The sequence below is a fragment of the Periplaneta americana genome, chromosome 11 (assembly GCF_040183065.1).
Source record: "Periplaneta americana isolate PAMFEO1 chromosome 11, P.americana_PAMFEO1_priV1, whole genome shotgun sequence".
Lineage (NCBI taxonomy): Eukaryota > Metazoa > Arthropoda > Insecta > Blattodea > Blattidae > Periplaneta > Periplaneta americana.
Window position 1 is genome coordinate 59,094,714 of NC_091127.1, and position 24,014 is coordinate 59,118,727.

At 35.8% G+C, this 24,014-nt stretch overlaps 1 protein-coding gene across 1 annotated transcript in view; it reads left to right on the forward strand.

The window, feature by feature from the left end:
* Positions 1-24,014, forward strand: part of LOC138709039 (uncharacterized) — an 82,700-nt gene that overhangs the window by 23,791 nt on the left and 34,895 nt on the right. The window contains exon 7 of the mRNA XM_069839520.1: positions 6,970-7,094. Coding sequence (XP_069695621.1) covers positions 6,970-7,094 — 125 coding nt within the window. The remainder of the gene's footprint in view (positions 1-6,969; positions 7,095-24,014) is intronic.

Sequence of the window (24,014 nt, forward strand, 5' to 3'; positions counted from 1 at the left end):
TTAAAGGCCCTTCTAAATGAGTATAATTAATTACCACTGCCACCGGGTATTTACCCATTTGCTGTGTGAATAAATACATACAATCTTTTTGTAATCTTCATCTTACGATGTTTGGTGACATATACACATCCGTTGATGTGACATATTAATGAATTTAAATACTATTATAGTCACAATCATGCCATGGTATGAAAGAAAAATTTCACAACCTCGAGCGGGAATCGAACCTGCGACTTCCTGTTCTCCGGTCAGGCACTCTACCACTGAGCTATCGAGTTCGTCTCACGCCAAAGGCTTGGAATTATCCTTTCATACTGGCGACTCTGTTATAGAGTACTGTCCATAGCGTCTGATTTAGTCAGCACTGCTTATGGGCTGAAAGAAACTTTACAAATGTAATCTTCATCTTACGATGTTTGGTGACGTATACACGTCCGTTGTTGTGACATATTAATGAATTTAAATACTATTATAGTCACAATCATGCCATGGTATGAAAGAAAAATTTCACAACCTCGAGCGGGAATCGAACCTGCGACTTCCTGTTCTCCGGTCAGGCGCTCTACCACTGAGCTATCGAGTTCATCTCACGCCAAAGGCTTGGAATTATCCTTTCATACTGGCGACTCTGTTATAGAGTACTGTCCATAGCGTCTGATCTAAACGCCATTTCAGACAAGTTGAGAGGATTTGAAAGCATTTCTTTCCCCTTCTACTTTCTCTGAGTTCGTCAGCGACAGCGTAAAGTGAAATAAATGCTTTCGCATCCTCTCAACTTATATGAAATGTCGTTTACGCTGTCGCTGACGAACTCAGAGAAAGTAGAAGGGGAAAGAAATGCTTTCAAATCCTCTCAACTTGTATGAAATGGCGTTTAGTCAGCACTGCTTATGGGTTGAAAGAAACTTTACAAATGTAATCTTCATCTTACGATGTTTGGTGACGTATACACGTCCATTGATGTGACATATTAATGAATTTAAATACTATTATAGTCACAATCATGCTGCTCGAGGTTGTGAAATTTTTCTTTCATACCATGGCATGATTGTGACTATAATAGTATTTAAATTCATCTTTTTGTTTATTGTGCAGATTTATGTAGGACATTTACATCAGCCGACATGCTCATTTATAAAGTGAATTATCCTGTGCTACAGAAGTTTCTCACCAAATATTCAAATATTGACATTGTGAAGAGTCAAAATTGTCCCCCAAAGTGTTACAAAGAAACTCTGGAACAGATTCGTTCAATTTGTGAAAATGAAAAAATATAGGTTCTTTTAGACGAAACTTCGGACTCTACTGGAAGGAAAGTTGGAAATGTCATTGTTGAAGTATTAAAATATAATGAAGTGATTTCGAAGAAATGTTTTCTGTTAACATGCCAAGAAATTACTGCTACAAACCATGTGACAGCTGCAAATTATTTAACGAAGCAATGTACATTTTTTGGCCAGGTGTGAAATATGACAATGTTTCACTATTCTTGTCAGATGCTGCAGCGTATATGAAGAAGGTAGCCAGAGGTCATGTTGTTAGTTATCCTAAAATGATTCATGTTACATGTATTGCACATGGTTTACACAGAATATGTAAAGAAATTAGAACACTGTATCATAATTTGGATAAATTGATTTCTAATGAGGAAAAAATGTTCATTAAGTCAGCGAGAGGAATTGACATATTCAAGAATAAAAATCCCGACATACCATTGCCACCCACATTGATAATAACATGGTGGGGAACTTGGCTTGCTGAAAATGTTGGTGGTTTTGCTTCTGTCGTTAGTGAACTGAACAAAAAGTGATGCCACTTCAATTGGAATGTTTTACATAAATGACACAGTGTTAAAAAAAGACTTGGCATATATATCTCTGCTAACTTGTGTTTCCTTTGCAATACAATTGACAAACTTGAAGTTGTTGTTGTTGTTGTTTTCTAATGCCAGGCGTTTGCACTCCAATATTTTTCAAAGATATTATCATGACCAGCCATTGAAGCACAGATTTTGAGGTGTTCCGAATCCATATCTTGGTTTGAGTTGCACAATGGGCAGTTAGGGGACTGATATATTCCAATTCTATGCAGGTGTTTGGCCAAACAATCATGGCCTGTTGCCAATCTAAATGCAGCTACAGACGATTTTCGTGGTAAATCGGGAATTAACTGTGGATTTTGATGCAGAGTTTTCCATTTTTTCCCTTGGGATTGTGGAGTGCAGTGGCGGCTCGTGGGTATTGAATTCAGGGGGCTGCATACAAAAATAAACCATGCAACTTACCTTATTTAAAGATTAATTCCATGCGCCTTCTCTTGTAGGTCGCAAACTTTTTTATCATCTTCTTATTAAAATCCGATATGTCGTTTAACATAGTCTTTACAATGGAAAACATAGCTAATGCGGTCAGGCTCTCTTCTCTCATCGTATTTCTAAGGGAGGATTTTACTCTCTTCAAACACGAAAAGAAACGTTCTGGTTCGGAAGTTGTCATTGCTATGGTGATAGCTATGCGTAGTAGTTTCACAACTTCTGAAAATGAGGCCTGCAAGTTCTCAGATAGAAGAAACTGCAAGACCTTGACTGCGTCACTGATATTTCTGAATTCTTGTCTCTGATACAACACAGTGAGTTCCGTTTTTAGTTTGTCTTTATCGAACATCAGAAAAAGCTTCACACATACATTTAGGTCATTTTCAGGAAATGAGCTTTTGTAGCATTAAAATTTTTCTTGATACAGAAGAGAATATAATATCAGATGATCTATGAACTGGAATCGGGTGTTAGCTTGTGTGATAATGAGGTCACACACTTCCTTGGCTGCCGCAACCCTTGTCTGAATCCCTTCGACCTTATGACGCTTTTTATGGTTTTCATTTTCACAGATCTCGCCGCCCAACTGTGCACTGTTCCGTATTGTCTGTATGGCATTAACAAAGCTTGATATGCAGAGTCGGCCTCAGTAGCATAGTCGGTTGCGGGTTCGATCCTGGCCCAGGTCGATGGCATTTAAATGTGTTTAAATGAGACAGGATCATGTCAGTAGACTTACTGGCATTTAAAAGAATCCTGCGGGACAAAATTCCGGCACACTGGCGATGCTGATATAACCCCTGCAGTTGCGAGTGTCGTTAAATAAACCATAATTTAATTTTTATATGCAGATTTGAACCTTAGAAATATCTAACTGGCGATGTTGTAGTTGGTTGTAGCCCTATAATATATCTACATGATACATCAATAAAAAAAAAAAAAAAAAAACTGAGACAGAAATTGAATTCAGGATCTTCAAGGGTACGCACTAGGGTGCTTGCCTCATTTATTGTGATATTGTTAGATGTTTCAGATTCCATTATGGTTTGAAAACATTCTAGCAATAGCTCCTTCTTCTCATGAACAACATTTACTGTTCTTATTGTAAAACTCCATCTTGTCTTGCCCCAGCTGGTGGAATTGTCTTTGAAACACATTAATCTAATACAGACTGTGTGGAGATCGAGAGAAGAAAGCGGGGATACTGGATAAATCAGCAAAAAATATGCGAGCCTTTGTATTTTGTTTAGCGGCTCTTTCCATTATGAGATTCAACTGATGGCACTTAATTTCACATTTCTCCTGAATTGTTAAGGTACTGAACTTAATAGACTGTAAATATTGTACAGAATTAAACATTGTTACACTTCTTATACTCACGACATTAAAGAAAATGCATTTAAAACTGCACGCTACTGACAAGCTGCTGTAAATTTTGCAGCACCTGGAAACTCTGGATTCACGCGAGGGGCAGCAGGGGGAGAGGTAAAACTAACGCGCAAAGCATCCGAGACGAGACTGGCAGCTCCAGGGGAGGAAGTGGCTTCACTCATAGTCCTTGTTTCTGGCTTCGCTCTGGCAGCACCAGGGGAGGAAGCGACTTCACTAATGATTGCGTGCATGTCAATGAGAGCAGAATTTAAAAAAGTTCGAGCCGCTAAGTGGAGACTATAATAAATGTATTTCATAACATAAAATGAGACGAGCCACATATGTCTGGGGGTGCTGCAGCTCCGCAGCCCCCCTTCGAAAGCCGCCCCTGGTGGAGTGAAAGGGATCTTTCTGTCAAAAAGAGTTCAAGCATGTTCGTGATGTCGAGAAAAAACTTAACAGTCTTAGTGGATATACAGGATATGTGTTGCAAGAAAAATACAGAAATGTATTTGAAAAAATAGTGGGTTTCACACTATATATAAGATTACGTGTATGTTGGATGGTCAGCAAGAACAGGATATAGATGTGTGTGTGAGTGACATGCCTTATTATAAATTTGCCAAACTGACTTCTTGTGATGTGGAGTGCTCTTTTTGCCAGCACAAGGGAGTGTTCCACGATAATTGTCAGTAATTTATGATGAACAACTTGAGGATGAATCTCATTGTATACTGTAATTCTTCAGCAGTTGGCGAGACAGCATAATTTATACTGCTTATTGTTTGTATTCACATAAAATAATTGAAATATAATTAAATATTTTTCCTTTTTTGGCACATATTTTCCCGAATTTTAGCACCTAAAAATCCGAGCTCTAGTTATGAACTATGTGACAGAAAAACAAATTTGCTTTGACTATAGCTTTCACTAATCTTTTATTTTGTGCTTTTAATTTAGTAACCATAAATTAACAGATGCATTCAGTAGATATGCTCTTTTCCATCTCAGACCACAGAGGAACATGTTTCAGAAAAGCCTACTAGAAAATAGTATCTAAATCCTTGAAGTGTTTGTTGCACAGCATGTCTAAATATTTCATATAGTTTTTATAAAATGGTACAGTACTGTAGTTTCTTACACATTTCCTTTCTTAAGGGTATATGTATGTGAACGACCACAATTATTATCAGAAAATGCAGGCACTAAATTTCTAAAATTTTATAAGGAAATGAACTCACAATTGGACAAAAATTATAAGGTATCACAACAAGATTTATCAGAACTTAAATATCTGATAAAAGTATAAAAAAAGTTACTAATAATATTTTTAAGAATTCACTTTTTTCTTTAAATTAAATTTTCCAAAATTTGAACATTTTCCCACATAATATTTCGTAACTCCACAACCATTAGAGATAGAAGTCTGAAATTTTGTACACTGATTTAACATGAATTTATGCAAAAGGTAGACTACAATAATGCCCATTTCTTTGAAAACAGAAAAATTAGATCCCAAAAGAGTATGTAAATTTTAATATATTTTATATAGGACAAATAAAAAATTAATTGTATTAAAATAACTCTACATGTCTGAGAGTAGTCTACTTTTCAGAAATAAGTGTTTATTACATGCAGGAAAAATATTAATATTATACTACTATTGGTATTATTTATTAATAGTTCAAAAATACATAAACTTAATCTTAAAACTGATACATTCACAAATAATGATAATACACAATATTTACACAATTTAATAACAAATTTTCTATCATATAATTATTCAACTTATGTTGGTTTAACTTACACTTACTTCTGGTTTTAGTGCAAGTTTTCACCCTATCGCATTTATTTTACACATTCAAAACTTGTTTACATGCTAAGATTGAAATTCTCATTTTTTTTTTATTCTATAATAAACAAGTGTATGTAAATCGTCCCTGCTGCTATATTCATCTAATTATCTTTTACCACAGTCATATTTATATTTAAATTTCAGTTCCTCGTTTACAGAATACTTAACTATTTCATGTAATAAATATCGCATAGAGGTTAGCAGATGCCGACAATATGAGAACAAACAGAAAAGCTGAATCAGTGCATTCTATGTGTATATGTAGGGCAGTGTCTAACCTTGTGCTTACGCTTGTCAGCAAAATCCTCGACGTAACCTCAATACAGCTGTCAGCTTACTTGTTTAAACACATTATTTGTCAATCTAATTACATGATAACATAAATTCCACTTTAATCAATTCAATCGCATGCACTCATTTACATTCATTGCTATTATGTTTCTAATAAATTTATAACTTAGTACCATCCTGTCAAATTTAAAGAATAATATTTACCAATTCATAACGTCTTAATCTTTTTATCACTTTTTATCAGCTATAATAATTTACGCTGTTATTACTTAATAAATTCATAAAAGTATTATTTTCAATTTTATTTATTAAAACTTCGACACTAATAAATCTTATTTTTTAAATATGTCTACCATTCTTACTTAATTAATTATTAATTTTTCTAGTGACAGGAAAGTTTATTCGTTGTTGCTGCCTCTCTCTTAGCGAGTAAATTCTTTCAGTAACTATATCCTTATTCGAATTAGATTGTTCATATCTATTTCTATTAAAGTTCCTATCTGTCATTTTACCTCTGAGCAAATGTTCATCACCTGCATCCACCTCATCGTTTGATCCAGCAACGCTTCTCCTTACAGTAGACGTTTCACTTCCTCTCAAGCACCACGAACTTCCACCAGACTGTGTCACCAGATCTTCACTTGCGCTGACATCATTAGTTGCTCCAAAACCGCTCCTTCTTGCTATACATCCACTCGAGCCCCTCGGACTACCCTCCCTGGTAGCCTGTGGTACACCTCCCCTAACAGCATCCTCTCTGGCTCCTGTAACTTCTTCCAAACTAGGTTTTCCTTCTCCACTCTTGTTTCGTCTGTCGGGATTTAGGAAAAATATTAAAGATGTCAGAGAGACCATAACAAAGTTATGGTTACCAAATTATATAAGTGCAAAATTTCTTTCTTTTTATATTTCATACTCTGATAAAACTGGTTTGAAAAATATTATTAGTAATCTTTTTTATACTTTTATCAGATATTTAAGTTCTAATAAATCTTGTTGTGGTACCTCGTAATTTTTGTCCAATTGTGAGTTAATTTTCTTATAAAATTTTAGAAATTTAGAACCTGCATTTTCTGATTATATTTGTAGTCGTTCACGTACATGTGCCCTTAAGTAAGCCATCTTCATTTCGCAGAAAAGTGGGACATTTGAAGTCAACATTCTACAAAGAAAGGATATGTAAGCATTCTGCAAGACTCGGGGAAAACAGAAGGACAACATCCCCAAAGCAGGACTATTCTGTCAAAAGGAGGACATATGGTGAGTTTAACCATGACACTACAAACAGTATTAGAATAAGATAAAAATTTATTTTGAAAACAGAAAAAGGGAGTATTTTCCTGGACCAAAAATACAACACAAATTGAGAATATCAATACTGTGGCAATTCGTACCTAACATTATAGCGATTAAGTAATTGATTAACTAGCGGACTTACTCATGTTAATTATGTAAGTCTGTGCGGCTTACAGATGTTTCGGTGCTTCATCACAACATCCTCAGAGCCTACTAGATCTCGGCGTCATCTCGAACTTCTCTGCCTGTTGTGTGGGTGTGTTTGATTGTTGAAAGGTGTTGAAAAGTGGAGTCACGAGTAAGTCCGCTAGTTAATCAATTACTTATATTCAAGTGCTAAAAGTAGTGTATGCAAGATTCAAAATGGATTATAGCGATTGTCAATATTGCCACAAAATTTTGCGGGAAAATTCTATATCATTGTGTTAATAATGTAAATATATATATTTTTTTTCTCAACAGAGGAGAGGCCAAAGGCTTACCACTTCTGTTCTGTGAATGATAGTTGCTACTGAACAGCTGCATTCTTGTATGAATACAGAACATTTTACTGTGAATTTAAACCAGACTATGTATGGTAATGATAACAATGACATTTGAATAAATTATGACGATATGGGTCCGAGGCCAATGCCGAAATTTATCCAGCAATTCTGCTTCATTTGGTTGAGGGAAAGCCTAGGAAAACACCCGAATCAGGTAACTTTTCCCAAACGAGATTTGAACCCGCCTCCACTAGTTTCACAGTCAGACATGCTGTTACTCCACAGCAGTGGATATAATATACATACTGTATAATACCATAAAGTACCTTATATCAGAAGTAATGCATTGAATACAACATACAAGAGTCATTCCGAAAGTAAAGCCTCCTATTTTTTTTTTTTTTTTTTTGGATTGACCTTTAACATCTGAGCCTCTGAGCTGGATGTTAGTGGCATTGTAGCAAATGTTGAACCTTCATGCTAATGTCCTGTTAGTTTGATGTCATGCAACAAATAATGGCAGCAGGGCTGTCTACCAAAATGACATCTGACATAGAGATGCGTAAGTAACAGAGATTGTTATTGAATTCCTCACTACTAAACAAATTGCACCCATCCAGAAAGTAAGCTCCCCTAGGGCCATTTACAGAAAGAAGACTCAATTTCATGGAAAGTTTATTGGAACAGATACAGCAATATTGTTGAGCTATTTTTCAAAATATTGCCCACTGAAATTAAGACATTTGTCATACCATGGGATCAACTTTTGTATCCCTATATCATAGAAGTCTGCCACCTGAACCAGTGTGTGACAGCTGCCTGCAACCAGGGTTGCCAGATGTCCCGATTTTCATATAAAAGTCCCAGGTCTCGCTTTGATTCGAGACGGGACATAAAAAGTCCCTCCTTTAGAGAATTAACACCACTTGAATAATTTTATTGTTACCTAGTAACTATTTTCTTCTTGGCCTAAATAATTACATTAAATTTCAATTAATTTTCTTAACAATGTAGGTTTGCACATTGAAAAAAAACTAATATTTTGGCAAGTGTAAGGTTTGTAAAAACGAATAACAGCGAGTGGTGAATATGATATTCTAAACATTTAAAAAGAGACGTTCATCAGAAATGTATGGCACAGAGAATGGAAAGAAGCTTTTTGAAAATGCAGAAGTTCAGTAATAAATATGTAGGAAGCTCTAAAAATGTATTCTGTATGTTAAATGGTGGGTTTAGAGCAGTAATAGGCTAAGACAGAAACTAAATATGAATTTAGGTATAAATAAATTTTATGTCATTGTTATTAATTAATAAAGATTGAAATATTTTGTCACATGTGATGCCAGACAGAACTATTATTAAGTCATTCAAGATAATAATTTGGCATAACATATTATTGCCAGAAAGACGCCAGAGAAATATGATGATAGGACAAGTGTCAAAAGTGCGTACCATGCCAGGTTGATCTCAGGATGGCTCCCAGTGCAGACATTGCACTGAGATAGAAACCTTACCCCACATCTGGATTCTGCCAGCATGGAACTCTCATCTGGAATACTAGACACCATGCAATACGAGATCTTATTGCTAAAAGTCTTCCTTCCTTCTACAAGGTTCACCAAGAAGTCCACTGCCTTGCAAAAGATGGAAGTTCTCAGCGAGTTGACATCATTGCCATTGATAGAGGAAATGACAGAGCAATTATCATCGATCCCACTGTGTGGTTTGAAATTGCAGTTCAACAACCCATAGCAGCACATGAAGAAAAGAAGACCATCTGTGACCCTGTAATTGAATACTTTAGGGATTATTATCATATACAAGGACAGATTGAAGTATTTGAATTATTGTTCGGAGCAGGGGGAACAATTCCAAAATTCTCAGTTGAATGTTTTAAGTCTTTTGGAATTCCTTTAAAAATTATGAAAATTATTGCTGTAGATGTATGAAATATTCTGTCAGAATTTACATAATAACCTGTACACCTAAATTTCTTTATACTCTATCTGATTACTAATTAATTATTGAATAAACGCACTTTCCCAAGGGTAACTTCCATTTGAAAATAACAATCATTACACAAATGTTTATTTTTGTTTTTATTTGTTTAGTATGCTGTGTCTTTTGACAACCCTTACTGAAGGGCAGCTACCCTTGTGGGCTTTATATACCAGATAAATATTCATTGTTTCTTGTTCACGTTAACATTTATTTAAAACTTGAAACTATATTAGTTGAACCGTTAAAAGTGTTATAATTTAAGCAGGTTATGTACCTTAGATAGGTCCCCGTTTCGATGCCGGTGCAGCGCCATCTTCAGTGTCCTACGAACTACTCAATGAAGATGATGCTGCACCAGTGTCAAAATGGGAACCTGTCTGTCTAAGGTACATAACCTGTTTAAATTATAACACTTTTAACGGTTCAACTAGTATAATTTCAAGATAAATATTTCTTTTACTTGTCTTTTATTCAAATTGCAATTTTGAGATTCATATTACTTTCTTCAACTGCGGGATAATTTTTTATTTTTGTCTGTTTATTGTTTATTATTGTTTATTGTTAATAAAATAACATTGACAAAAATACAATCTTAGTTCTTCCCTGAAGGAGTAAAAAACTTGTGCTCAGGGAGATATCTAAACACAAAGATAAACACAAAGATAATTTTTTGACACAAACTGGGTCAAGAAAAAAAAATTTACAGGAATAAATTAAATTTAAAAATACAATTTCAATTTTAGAAATATCATTGCTGTAGCAACTGAAATTCAAGATTAGTAAAAATAATTTGGTCAGAAATCTTGGCACTGTAGATCACCACAGTGAATATATCTCAGCCATTATTAAGACAAATTCAAAATATCTATGTCATTTTACTCCTAAATGCACATTCTTTTAAATGTCTGCAGTATAATTTTGATATTCGCTTTCAAAATTTTAAAATGAAGAATATATCTAAAGAATCAATTTAAAAAATACTTTTATAGAAACATGGGAGGATATTCTTCAAAGGCAACAAAATAACAAACCTCTATTATACACAAAAGTTTCCTAATAGCCTAAGAATGTGTGTTGCAAATATCATGTATTATGTAGCATTAATAGTTCGGAAGATATAATAGTACATTATGCAACGAGCCTATAATGGTAGTAATTAAGACGCAATATAATTTTCATACGAGCGTCTTAATTACCATTATAGGCAAGTTTCATACGACTTTTTATGCTCGACCATATTTCTAACTTGAAAGTATTCAAAATTATGGTTATGTGCGAACTGACCTGAATTGTGAGATGTGCGCAGACGCGAAAGTATTGATTTTTTCCGAGACCGAATTTCATTGACCTTGGCACAGAATAAGATGAACATTACTCTGATATAACCTGAAAAATGATTTAGACTTGAAAAACGAGATGACAAAATTGAATTTATTTGAATATTATTTACAATTAACTCTAATTATTATAGTAACAGAACATAACCTTCTGCGACAGTATTGGATTTCCAGCCTCCGTGACTTTTCGCATATTGCACATCCGAGAATAATCGATACTTGCGGTTTTATAACGGTACAAAGCTGACTTGTCATTGGCTGAACACCTGTAAGCTGACTTGTCATTGGCTGAACACCTGTACTTTAATGAGTAGGTGTACTTTAATGACATGCATTAACCCATTATATCCCAGTGGCAACTAAAGTTGCCAAGGCAATAATGCTTTATTGAATGGTTGGTTTCAATTTTTTTTCTTTATTCACAGTAATTGGTATAAAGATTAAAATATCCTCCACTAGTTCGTGTTGAGGTTTAGCTCATTCGTTCGTTACGTCGTTAGTACAGAAGAAATTAATGAGGAGTGCACACAAAAGTTTTTCGACTGCAACACATTCCTTCAATAATGTAAGTATAATTATATCTAACAATTGCTGCACAACAATTTAAATTACATAAATCTTTAAGAATATGTGCAATTTTATTATATTAACCAAATTTTTAATGTACAACTTATCACAATTTCATTAGAGTGGTTTGAATTTGTGTGGCAACTTTAGTTGCCAGTGGGCACTTACGATTGTTTGTTTATCCATTTTACAAATTCTTTCAAATTTTACCATTGCTAATACTGGAAACGAACAATGACATAATATAATTTTTTATAGCAATTCTTTCCTTCACTACTGGCTAGTTCGTAGTTCGATTCCGTGCTGTAGTACATTTTTATTTACGTAATATCTGGAACTAATATCTCTGATTTTCATCTGTTATTGCATTATCGTTTCATAGATAGGCTATATATAAACTGTAAGTATAGAGATTTTATACATTCATTATGAAGTAATTGGAATAAAATTTATGTTTATTTTAGGATTTCACAAAATTCCAAGAAAAGTAAAGGTAAAATCTTGAACAGTTCACGAAATTCTGGCTATTGCAGAAGACAAAGAAAGCACGGTGAATAACATAGCAATCGGTCCTCCATTCGAGGAGAAGGAAGCTGAAACAGATCAGGATTTAGACCTCTCGTATAATGAAGCTCAAGACAAAGTTGATCACCTTCCAGCTAGAATACTTCGCTCTCGAGCTCCCCTAGAGTTTGACGCTGGGTATCATTCAGACACTTCTGCTGTATCTGCAATTACAAGAACTTTTGGAATATATACTAAGTTACTCCTACTAATACTAATGCTCTACTCCTGCTATGGTATCTTCATCCATGGTTCCAATGAAGTCTAATGTTTTGTCAGCGACTCAATGTTCATTTGCAGGAAATGTTCCAATACAGCCTCGAAAAATAATGAAGCTAACTACTTCAAACCTAAAATGGAGCAAAGGCAGCAGAGTAAAAACTTCAGAATCAAGAAGAGAAGTCCTGATATTCGACCATACGCTAAAGATCTACTTACAGAGAAAGAGCAAAATCCCCTTTATATGCTCTTAGACCAGAGATACAGAACTGGCGAGAGAGGAGTGGAAAAGCATGGGGAAAGTGTTGGTTCCCCGTCCACAGCCGTCACGTCACTGTCTGTGACCCGTACACATTCACATACATAGACAGTGAATACACAAACGGTTAGGGAAAACACGGAAATTTTACTTGAAGCAAGTAAAGCGATCGGTTTGGAAGTAAATCCCGAAAAGACAAAGTATATGATTATGTCTCGTGACGGGAATATTGTACGAAATGGAAATATAAATATTGGAGATTTATCCTTCGAAGAGGTGGAAAAATTCAAATATCTTGGAGCAACAGTAACAAATATAAATGACACTTGGGAGGAAATTAAACGCAGAATAAATATGGGAAATGCGTGTTATTATTCGGTTGAGAAGCTCTTATCATCCAGTCTGCTGTCCAAAAATCTGAAAGTTAGAATTTATAAAACAGTTATATTACCGGTTCTTCTATATGGCTGTGAAACTTGGACTCTCACTCTGAGAGAGGAACATAGGTTAAGGGTGTTTGAGAATAAGGTGCTTAGGAAAATATTTGGGGCTAAGCGGGATGAAGTTACAGGAGAATGGAGAAAGTTACACAACACAGAACTGCACGCATTGTATTCTTCACCTGACATAATTAGGAACTTGAAATCCAGACGTTTGAGATGGGCAGGGCATGTAGCACGTATGGGCGAATCCAGAAATGCATATAGAGTGTTAGTTGGGAGACCGGAGGGAAAAATACCTTTAGGGAGGCCGAGACGTAGATGGGAGGATAATATTAAAATGGATTTGAGGGAGGTGGGGTATGATGATAGAGACTGGATTAATCTTGCACAGGATAGGGACCGATGGCGGGCTTATGTGAGGGCGGCAATGAACCTTCGGGTTCCTTAAAAGCCATTTGTAAGTAAGTAAGTAAGTAAGACAGTGAATACAAATTCCCTCTTCTACCAAGTCAATGACACGGCGAAGAAGGAAGGAATGAGTGACGTATTCTGATGAGTGACTCAACGCCACAATTGGCGCCCATTTCTGCGAGCCTGTCTTAGACCCTTTTTCTCTAGAGAATTACTTCAGCTTATAGTTATGGAAACCAACAGATATGCGGCTCAGCCAGCATCTTATGCATAATTTGAATACCTCAATGGAAGAGATTCTTATTCTAATCGGTATTCTACTTCTGTCTGGGTATCACAAACTGCCATCAAGAAGGCTTTATTGGAAAAGCGATTCGGATGTTCATGTGCCACTAGTGCCAGAATCTATGCGACACAACCGATTTGATGAACTACTGAGATTCCTTCACCTAACAAATAATGACTGATTAGATGTTCTGATTCTCTCTATAAAGTGAGACAACTCTTCCATATACTGAACGCTTCCTTCAAACAGGTGTCCGGCAAATATGTAAGCATTGATGAAAGTATGATCCTATGAACTGTCTAGCACCAGGACAATTCATAAGGGGAAAGACTGTGCGCGTCAGATTCAAATTGTGAGTTGCTGCTGATCCATCTGGGTTTATCTTTCGTGCTGAACCATATTGTGGAAGTTCAACTTGCCTTCCTGAAACAGATCCTGGCCAAGGAAGTAATGTTGTTTTGGGATTGGTTTCTCATGTGCAGTTACCACAAGGAATAAAATTCTACTTCGATGATCTCTTCACAACTGCAGTTTGCATTTTTATTTTTCCTGATTCGTGTCTCAAAACATTTCATGATGCATCAGGACTATTTGGTGTTGAATAAAATCGACTCTTCCCTTAAATTAGACATAATAATTATGGACTGAGTGAAAAATAATAGTCTAAAGTGATGTGGTGTTTGTAAATTTGTAAGTGCTAAATAAAGCAAAAGCTTTTATCGAAGTAAGATGCATTTATTTCACAATAACAAAATATTAGACACGCAAGTGCCCAGTGGCAACTAAAGTTGCCAGCCTAGAATGGTACTTTTGGTTGAAGGTACATGAATGATATAAAATTATAGTGCTTAGGGTTCTTCTAGGATCACATAACAGAAATATCACGCTAAAATCTCATAGGGAATTACAGGCATTAATGGGTTAATCCAAGTACTATCAATTTTCTTATCTACAGCTACAACTTCTACGTGACTGATGGAAGTTCCATTTTTTCATTCTCTATGGAATTCACATTCATCGCTCAATGCGTAACAATGCGTCTTCAACAATGCAAATGACGTATTGGACCGCCATTATGATTTTTGGTTTCAATTAAAGCAAGCAAAGATAGCGCTTTATGGAGAGTATATGTATTGAAGAATTCTGTTCGATTTCCATGGGACAACCAGGATGAACCTCTTCCCACCGAGGTAAGCTTTCTAAGTTACATTATGATTCTTGCTTGAAAACTGCAACAATAAGTAGGGAATAAAAACATTTAAGTTTTGTAGCACCAATAGCGACTCTACGAATAAATGTGTAGCATATTGGGTGCTGATAATTAAGCCTCGACTGGACTGACACATTTAAAAACACTACCAAACGCGCGATGCAGTTTAAAAATTACCGAGAACAAAGTGGTTTTATGGTTTTAATACATTACATTGTTTTATGACCATCCTTTCTTATCAATATATATATATATATATATATATATATATATATATATATATATATATATAAATCGTGTAATGCAGCACTTCTGAAAGTTTGGAATTCTGTGAATTGTAAATTGTTTTTAAACAGCATTTCAAATTTGGAGATCACTGCAAAATGCAGGTATATAAAGTCACGAAAATACGAATCAATAAAACATAATCATCAATATTATTATTATTATTATTATTATTATTATTATTATTATTATTATTATTATTATTATTATTATTATTATATAATCGTAAATTACAAACTAAATATTAATCATTGTTATATTCCATTATTTTTACTATTAATAGGCCTACCTAAAACGAAATATAATGTTTATCAATTCATATCTGGATTCTCTGCGTATTTATCCATAAAAACTATTACAGAAATAATCTACAGCTTTCCGCCCTAAAATAAAATTATTATACCCTTTAAAAAGGAACATATTCATCCCTCTCAACAGAACAATAATTAAGTAGGCCTACTAGATTTTTTGTAATATTACGTATGTGAAATTGTTAAATACTAGTAAAATATACTAACATTTGTATAGTAAGGACTATTTTGGTTTGGTTTTTTTATTCTTTTAAAGATCTTATACAAGACGTTGTTGACGTCGTACAAAATTTTGTCCAATATTCTTTTGAGGAGATTAACTCCGTACGTAGATGAAATTATTGGGGATCATCAGTGCGGTTTTCGGCGTAATAGATCGACTATTGATCAGATTTTTTGTATTCGGCAGATAATGGAGAAAAAATGGGAGTATAAGGGTACAGTACATCAGTTATTCATAGATTTCAAAAAGGCATATGACTCGGTTAAGAGGGAAGTATTATATGATATTCTTATTGAATTTGGTATTCCCAAGAAACTAGTTCGATTAATTAAAATGTGTCTCAGTGAAACATACAGCAGAGTCCGTATAGGTCAGTTTCTATCTGATCCTTTTCCAATTCACTGCGGGCTAAAGCAGGGAGATGCACTATCACCTTTACTTTTTAACTTCGCTATAGAATATGCCATTAGGAAAGTTCAGGATAACAGGCAGGGTTTGGAATTGAACGGGCTACATCAGCTTCTTGTCTATGCGGATGACGTGAATATGTTAGGAGAAAATACACAAACGGTTAGGGAAAACACGGAAATTTTACTTGAAGCAAGTAAAGCGATCGGTTTGGAAGTAAATCCCGAAAAGACAAAGTATATGATTATGTCTCGTGACGGGAATATTGTACGAAATGGAAATATAAATATTGGAGATTTATCCTTCGAAGAGGTGGAAAAATTCAAATATCTTGGAGCAACAGTAACAAATATAAATGACACTCGGGAGGAAATTAAACGCAGAATAAATATGGGAAATGCGTGTTATTATTCGGTTGAGAAGCTCTTATCATCCAGTCTGCTCTCCAAAAATCTGAAAGTTAGAATTTATAAAACAGTTATATTACCGGTTGTTCTATATGGCTGTGAAACTTGGACTCTCACTCTGAGAGAGGAACATAGGTTAAGGGTGGTTGAGAATAAGGTGCTTAGGAAAATATTTGGGGCTAAGCGGGATGAAGTTACAGGAGAATGGAGAAAGTTACACAACACAGAACTGCACACATTGTATTCTTCACCTGACATAATTAGGAACTTGAAATCCAGACGTTTGAGATGGGCAGGGCATGTAGCACGTATGGGCGAATCCAGAAATGCATATAGAGTGTTAGTTGGGAGACCGGAGGGAAAAAGACCTTTAGGGAGGCCGAGACGTAGATGGGAGGATAATATTAAAATGGATTTGAGGGAGGTGGGATATGATGATAGAGACTGGCTTAATCTTGCACAGGATAGGGACCGATGGCGGGCTTATGTGAGGGCGGCAATGAACCTTCGGGTTCCTTAAAAGCCATTTGTAAGTAAGTAAGTAAGTAAGTAATAATAATAATATTCTATGATCTAAAATTTGGCATTGCAACAACATGATGATGTTCAATGTCTGTTCACTGTCTCAGGTATAAACCCTATATTTCCTGGGTACCTTGTTGCGGTCTGGAGAGCATTGCCTACCTACGTAATCATATTATTCACCATATTGCAATAGCAATATTACGACGCTTGCTACAGAAGAAGTAGTGGCAGTCCAAGAATATCTAAGCTTAAGCTCAATATTCCTGAAATATTTTTCCTAGACCTAGCAGAGACGATCATATTTCCCCACTTGTAGGTATACACTAACAAACTTATGTTTCTCTGCATGGGACCATGAAACCTTTGACAGATATGTGTGCAGACACATGAAATTAGCACTTTTTAAAGAAATTAGAAGAATCTGTTGAGATATTTCTTTTTAGAGACAATCTAAGTAAATGAAATGGATATTTTTTGAGTATACTAGCAACAGCAGAGTTGTATGACTCACTATCCTAGTATTCATCATTCTCTGAAATGTTCTGGAAAAGCTGACTGAGGTATCAAATGGGATCGAAAACAGAAAATCGATAAATTTGGACTTAATGACATTTTTTCTCTGACTTCTTCATTTGTAAAATTATTCATTCATTCATACACAATAACAAACTTATGTTTATCTGCATGGGACCATGAAACTTTTGATAGATATGTGTGTAGACACATGAATTTAACATCTTTTTAAGGACTTAGAACATTTGTAATTTTTATTCATGTTTTCATACTAAAAAAATTTCGCAATACTAAAGCAAGGGCAAAAGAATGCCACCTTGAGGACAGCCCCTGGCCGTAGTCACCTTTAGCATTTCCCAAATAGGCTCATGGTAATTTGCCTATTTTCTAGTATAAAGTGAATCCATCTACAGATAAGTGTAGGGACTTTATGCTCTTGAAGGGTAGTGGTCGGAAATGGATATTTTGAACGCCACGAGGTCTTGAAACTGTATGTGAGGGATGTTTTTGGAAACTGCTTTAATTTAATAACAAACAACTGCCTGGCACTTCCATGGTGATATTTCTTCTCTTCCTGGCAGCAGCTCATGTTACTGCTTATAGTGCACCCCAAGTATTTGAAGCTGTTCACTTGTTCTACTGCGTCATTCAGAATTCGAAAGTTTACCTTTCTTTATTCTTTTTCCTATGGCCATGGTTCGTCTTGTTGGTCCTGAATTACCAGCACAGAGAAAAGTCACATCAACTACCCAAGAGAGAAACGATGCAACCCCCATCTTCTATAACCAGGAAAGAAATGGAAGAAAGAATTACAGCCAAGAACTGTTTTTTTTTTATTTTGTTTCTATGAAAAACTGGAGAATTTTTTCTTTAAGTTGTCAACACCAGCTGTTAAAAGCATGTGCAGATGTAATCACACCTGAAGAGATAGATTGCAATCTACACCTTTGCATGTTTAAGTTCACTTGAAAATATTTACATAAACTCCAATTTCTCAATAGACCGGTGTTGCTTATTTTGTAATGTTAGCAATAACATTGATCTAAGCTATGTAAAGATTGCATCTGTTATTACAAAGAGACGATGTATCATTGAAAAATATGAATACTAGAAAACGCAGTTTCTTCATTACAATCAGAGGAGAAAGGCAGTTAGGTCAGCACTTAACTATCAACGCACATTCTTTAAAGTTGATATTAACAAGATCCATCATTGTTTGCTTGTATGTTCAATAGGATTACCATTTAGTTTTTCAAAACAAACCCAGGACTCTTGCGTGATCAGTTAGTTACAGTTGCTTTTCAATTAATACAGCACTATTTCTTTATAAATTAAATTGTAGACAGAATGACAACAAACAAAATTAATATTCACTTGTGGCAAATAATCGAATGTCACATTACTCGATTTTACACATATAGCATACAATGTTACAATCTGGCTGGACTGTTAGAATACCTATAATCTAAATTTTAATGGTCCTCTGATCTCTTGAATTTAACATTCCAATAATTCTCCTACTGCCAATTAATCTTCTTTCAAATTCTAGATTTGTCATTGCGTTTTTCTTCAAAACTGAACCAAGATATTTAAAATTTACAACATTTCTTTTTTATTTTTTTTTGTACTAGGGTTAAACAAGATACAATTGCATATCAGATTTAGATTTGTTAACATCCGTGTTACGTTCTCATCATAGGCGGAATTATGGGGGGGCACCCCAAAACTTGTCTGAACTCTTTTTTTTTTCTATTAACCTAAGAAAATATTTAATTCAAAAAATCTTTTTTGGTTTTGTTTATGATTAAGTTTCTGTGCTTAAATTGTTGATTATGTGTCTGGACTGTAATATTTATTTTAAATTTCTGAATGTGTAAGAATTTCTATCTCATTTGAGGAATGGAAGCACTGTAATGTTTCTTTTGTAACAGCCTGTATTCATGTGTTAAAAGTCTGCAGGTGTTCAGGCCGCCACTTGGAGAATATGAATAACATACTTCACAACAATGCAGGAAAAAGAAAAATGATCCCGGTATAATGTGTAAACAAAGACGAAATTAAATAAAATAATAGAGTTTACATTAAATTTCATATGATATCTTCAGGAAGTTAAGCTTCATATAAAAAGTTCCTGTTAGCACTGTTACGTAATTTTATTGATGTATGCATGTGTTTCTGTACGAGAAAAAAGAGGGAGATTGTTTTGAGTTATAATATAATATGTAGTAGATCTACAGTTCAAGCCCTATACAACTTGGTCCGAAACATCGCAGATTGGATATAAGAAACATGCATCCCGAAAGTAATAATAATAATAATAATAATAATAATAATAATAATAATTCTTTATTTACACTGGCAGAGTTAAGACCATAAGGCCTTCTCTTACACTCTACCAGGTCACAAAGTATACAAGCAGTTAAAATTTAACAAAAATGATCATATTCCGCTATACTGTACCACGGTCAAGCTACAACGGGGGAGGAGGTAAATGATGTCACCCGTAACACTGTTAGGCCTATATGGGTATTCTATGGTTTTGCTCTGCCCCCTCCCCCCAAGGAAACGGTTCTCTCTCCGCCTATGGATGTCATTGCAAAACAACTTCGTTTATACATCTATAAAATGCAAATTAATTCAAGAAATCATGCTAGTTGACAAATAACAATGACAGAATTTTGTAATTGACATTCTAGAATGCATCAACCAAAACCATGATTCCTTATCTTGTTAGCCTATATTTCCTGACAAAGCTAAATTCCCGTTGCGTTTACAGCCGTACGCTCTAATTAACATTACCCCTGATGCAAGATAGATATATTTTTACGCAGTGCACCTCGGACAAATTACATGACGGGAAAATTAGCCCTTGCCCCTGGTCGGCTGAGAGACTGTACTGTAACATCCATAAGATGTAAACAAATTAAACAAATCAAGTTTATGAACAGCATCTACTAGCATATTATCAATGTTAAAATCTCTACATATTACTAATATTGATGTACAGTAGTGGAAAAAAACCGTACTGACCCTTGTAGCTGATTTCAAAGCTTTGTTCACTCCAAAGCACGGTAGACTGGTAACTAAGATTTTCGTGGTTCGAATCCTGCCTGGGAAGGAAACTTTTTTTTTGTTCCTTATTCATATTTATTCCCAATACTTTTCGATTGTTGGTAAAATTCATGTTCTGGTAATAATAAGTTAATTAAGTAGTAAAATATCGCTGCAATTGAAAAGTATTGGGAATAAATTTGAATAAGGAACAAAAAAAGTTTCCTTCCCAGGCAGGATTCGAACCACGAAAGTCTTAGTTACCAGTCTATCGTGCTCTGAGTGAACAAGGCTCTGAAATCAACTACAAGAGTTGGTCCGGTTTTTTTGCCACTACTGTACACAAATGATTAACGTTTCAAGGGGGACAAAACCAACTGTGGTAACTTTCGAGGAATATCACTTTTGTTGACGTCGTACAAAATTTTGTCCAATATTCTTTTGAGAAGATTAACTCCGTACGTAGATGAAATTATTGGGGATCATCAGTGCGGTTTTCGGCGTAATAGATCGACTATTGATCAGATTTTTTTTTTTTTTTGTATTCGACAGATAATGGAGAAAAAATGGGAGTATAAGGGTACAGTACATCAGTTATTCATAGATTTCAAAAAAGGCATATGACTCGGTTAAGAGGGAAGTATTATATGATATCCTTATTGAATTACATACTAGGATTAAGTGAAATAAGGAAAACAGGCGGGGCCATCATAGAAAAAGAAAATGGAGACCTCTTCTATTACAAGGGAACGACCCCAGGCCAAAAAGTTGTAGGGTTCATAATAAGAAAAGACTCAAAACATATGGTACACGAGATAATAGGTGTATCGGAAAGGATAGCAGTGTTAAAACTAACCACAAGAAACCACAAGACAACAGTTATACAAGCATATGCACCGACTGCGGAAAGCAGCGAGGAAGAACTGGAGGACTTTTACGACAAACTAGGAAATACCCTAGACCTACACAGATCAACAAGGAACATAATAATCGGAGACTTTAACAGCAAGATTGGAACAAGGAAGCACATAGAAGAAGAGGCAGTAGGAAATTATGGCTTCGGAGTTAGAAACGGAAGAGGAGATAGGCTTCTCCAATTTGCCCAAGAAAACAAACTGCAAATTGCGAACACCTTCTTCAAGAAACCAACACACATGAAGTGGACGTGGCGATCTCCAGATGGCAAGACCAAAAACGAAATAGACTACGTCCTCTGCGACATACTGGATGAAGTAAGAGATATTCAAGTCATACAAAACTTGAAATTTAGCACAGATCACAGAATGGTGCGGGCAAAAATAAGGTTGAGCCGCAAAAGAAGGGATTATGCGAAATCGCACAGACCCAACCTATAAATCCTAAACAAGGACCAACTACACACTGAACTAAAGGAACAAATATCAAAAGCAATTGTCACATCGGAACTAACAGTACAAGAGCAATACAAGGCACTAGAACAAGCCATACAACGGGCGAGCGAAACGACTATAAAAAACACAGCGACAACTACAAAGAAGAACAAATTAAGCGCAGACACCATCGAACTAATCGAAAGAAGAGCAAAACTACAAGCTTCCAGAGACCACTCAGAACGCAAAAGAACCGAATACGCGGAATTAGACAAACTGACAAAGAGAAGAATCAGAACAGACATTAGAGCCTACCGCTCACTCACAATGAAACAAATCCTGGAAACTTCCGGTTCAGTTAAGAAAGTAAGGAGAAGCATGCAAAGAGGGAAGCAATGGATACTCGGAGCGAAGAGTCCTACAGGAAAAAGCATAACAGCAAGGAGGGACATAAATAAAACAGCTACCGACTTCTACAAAAACTTATACAAGTCCTCCCTCCAAGATGATGACCCGTATCAAACTACCCACAAGTCATCAAACACACAGATCACCCCACCAATCCTGCAAAGCGAGGTCAGAGCCGCAATAAACGAGATGAAAACGGAAAAACCCCAGGCGAAGACGGAATTTATAACGAGCTCATTAAACTAGAAACAGAACAACTAACACCCATCATATGTACCATATTCAACAGAATCATAGAAACGGAGACAATCCCGGAACAATGGAAGACAAACACAATTATCCTCCTACACAAAAAAGGCTCGAGGGAAGACATAGGCAACTATAGACCTATAAGCTTGATGTCAAACTTATACAAACTGTTTTCAAAGATAATAACAAAACGGATAACAAAAACCCTGGACGAAAGTCAACCTCCCGAGCAAGCAGGATTCCGCACAAGTTTCAGCACGACAGATCATCTGCAAACCATAAACCAGCTGATAGAGAAGTCAGAGGAATTTAACTTACCTTTGTACCTAGGCTTTGTAGACTACAGCAAAGCTTTTGACTCAATCGAACACAGAAGCATTCTGCAGGCCTTGTCGACACAGGGAGTGGAAGGCAAATACATTCGTCTATTGAGCAATATTTATAGACAAAACTTTGCTAAGGTAAGAACAGAAAAAGAAGGTCAATCATTTCGTCTAGAACGTGGAGTACGACAAGGTGACCCAATCTCTCCCAAACTCTTTACAAGCGTTTTGGAAAATGTATTCAGAAAAATGAACTGGAACAAGCAACAGGGAATAAACATAAACGGAAGACACCTAACAGACCTAAGATTCGCGGACGATGTAGTCCTGTTCGCAAAAACACCAGAAGAACTACAGTCAATGCTCCAACAACTCTGTACACAAAGCAAGACCGCAGGTCTATCAATGAACATGACAAAAACACAGCTGATGACAAACAGACAAGAAATCCCCATCTCAATTGACGGAACAACGCTACCATATGCAATGGAATACACATACCTAGGCCAACTAATTTCCTTTAAAGACAAGACTGGAAAAGAAATAAGAAGAAGAATATCCTTAGCTTGGAAATCCTTCTGGTCCCTCCAGTTCATACTTCTGGACAAGTCAATCAGCAGAAGACTCAAATTCGAAGTCTACCCAACACTACTTTATGGATGCCAAACATGGTCGACAACAAACAGACAGATGAATGCGCTAGAAATATGCCAAAGGAAAATGGAACGAAAGATATTGGGAATAACTATGAGAGACAGAATTTCCAATGATTCGCTGTCCCAAATGGCATCAACAACAAACGTCACACAAAGAGCAAACAAATTGAAGTGGAAGTGGGGAGGCCACATCGCGCGGATGAAAGACGAAAGATGGACATACAGAGCCACCATGTGGGACGCGCGCACAGGAGACCGGCACAGAGGCAGACCAAGGAAGAGGTGGGCAGACTTCTACACAACACAAGCAGGCCAGCAATGGTCCAGAATAGCAAGAAGCAGGGGAACATGGAGAACAATTGGAAGTCGACTACAAACGAAGACAGTGCCAATC